The following is a 1949-nucleotide window of genomic DNA, read 5'->3' on the forward strand; positions in this document are numbered from 1 at the left end:
ACATGATTTTTAAAAACAGATGCCAAACACCATCTTCTGTATTATATTGAAAGTGTTCTAGTTTTACATATTAATACATTGAAATGTCATACAATTTTAACATGGAGACATTATGTTTACATATTGCAAACATTTTAAGACAAGCAGGTACATGAAAAAATATATTCATATCTAGGCATTATGTCTGTATTATGAACATTTCAATATAAATCTTAAAGAAAATATCTTAAAAATTCCAGTAGTTTGGAGGGAATGATATTAATAATATTTTATATTTTCATTTTAATTATTTGAACAAGTATAAAATAATGAAAACATAAAAGTAGCAGAAGAAATACACAAAAATTAGAAATCACAAGCAATATTTACCTGTCCAGACAGAAAACTATGTTCTGACTGCACAATCTCTTAATGGCTCCTTTCATTTCCTGATTCCTGAGAGTATAAATAATTGGCTTAAGAAAGGGGGTAATTAAAATGTAAAACACAGACAGAAATTTATCTACAGAATAACTATTGAACGGAAAAGCATAGATGAAGATAGCGGGGCCAAAGGAGAGGATCACTACAGTGATGTGAGCAGAGAGTGTGGACACAGCCTTGGAGGAGGCCTTGGAGGAGTGCTGCCAGAGGGTGACAAACATGATGATGTAGGATATGACCAAGAGGATGAAGCAGACCAGGGACAGGAGCCCACTGTCCACAATCACCAGGAGCTCCAGGATATAGGTGTCAGTGCAGGCCAGCTTGATGACCAGAGGGAGGTCACAGAAGATGCTATCCACAACATTGGGACCACAGAAAGGTAAACCCACCATGAAAACCATTTGGCTTGTGGTATGAATGAATCCAACCGCCCATGACAGCACCAGAAACCCAATGAGCATCCTGCGGTTCATGATGATCTGGTAGTGCAAGGGCTTGCATATGGCCACATACCTGTTGATGGCCATAGCTATCAAGAGAGACATCTCACCACCCCCAAAGAAGTGCATAAAGTACATCTGGACCATGCAGCTCCACAATGAGATGGTTTTGCATTTTCTGAAGAAGTCTGCAATCACTTTGGGAGTTGCAACAGAGGAAAGACATAGGTCAAAAAATGATAGATTTGCCAGAAGGAAGTACATGGGTGAGTGAAGATGGTTATCAAATATCACAGAGATTATAATGAGGAGGTTCCCCACTATAATAGCTACATAGACAAGTATGAAGATGGCAAGAAAAAGTAACTGATGTTCTTGAGAAATGGAAAGTCCCAGCAGGATCAACTCAGAAATACTTGAATTTTTGTTTAGGATAGCCATTTATCAATTTTCATGAGTTTCTTAGATGTCATCTGGAAGGTGGAAAAAAACATAAAAAATGATAAGGACTAACAAGACACCAAGACTTATCTTTACTTAAACATTTTATTTGTTATTTAGGGAGCCAACCCTTTTGGTAAGGTGACTGCTTTGTAGGTGTTCCTTGGTATTTTGTAGTCTGAGATATTTCACAGGGCAGAAAGTGAGTAGAAACTGTGGTGGATACCACTCCACATAGATCAAATTTGTCCTTTGGTTAATATGAGACAAAGTCAGTAGAAGATGCTTAAACCTTGTCTGTTTTCATGTTCAGTTCCAGGCAGACTATGAATGAATGCTTAGTTTAGAATGATACAGGAGGCTTTTAAGAAGATTCAGAGAAATACATTTTTATATATGAAATCTTAAAATATTCCTTTTAACTTCCCCCTTTTTAAATTTTTATTATATTTTTAAAGTTTTCCTTTTTTCCTGAATTCAAAAATAGGAACATAATCAAATTACCATTTTCATATAGATATGTTATCTATTTTACCTTCAAATAATGAGGAAACCATTGATTACTACTTTTAGTACTGCTAAATAAAGCTGAATTTTCCACCTCTATAGTTTTATAAGAAGAAAGGAAATCATACAAAAAAA

The 1949-nt window shown here is 35.4% G+C and overlaps 1 protein-coding gene across 1 annotated transcript; it reads right to left on the reverse strand.

Annotated features, from left to right (window-relative positions):
- Nucleotides 1-365: 365 nt before the first annotated feature.
- LOC107137706 (olfactory receptor 4K13-like) lies at nt 366-1307 on the reverse strand. Its single transcript, XM_015480162.1, has one exon. The coding sequence runs from the start codon at nt 1305-1307 to the stop codon at nt 366-368; it is 942 nt and encodes a 313-aa protein (XP_015335648.1).
- Between the last annotated feature and the right edge of the window lie 642 nt (nt 1308-1949).

The sequence above is a fragment of the Marmota marmota genome, unplaced genomic scaffold (assembly GCF_001458135.2).
Source record: "Marmota marmota marmota unplaced genomic scaffold, marMar, whole genome shotgun sequence".
Lineage (NCBI taxonomy): Eukaryota > Metazoa > Chordata > Mammalia > Rodentia > Sciuridae > Marmota > Marmota marmota.

What these genes read in the sequence shown, in the direction of transcription:
- LOC107137706 (XM_015480162.1), bottom strand. Translation starts at nt 1,307, where the DNA reads ATGGCTATCCTAAACAAAAATTCAAGTATTTCTGAGTTGATCCTGCTG.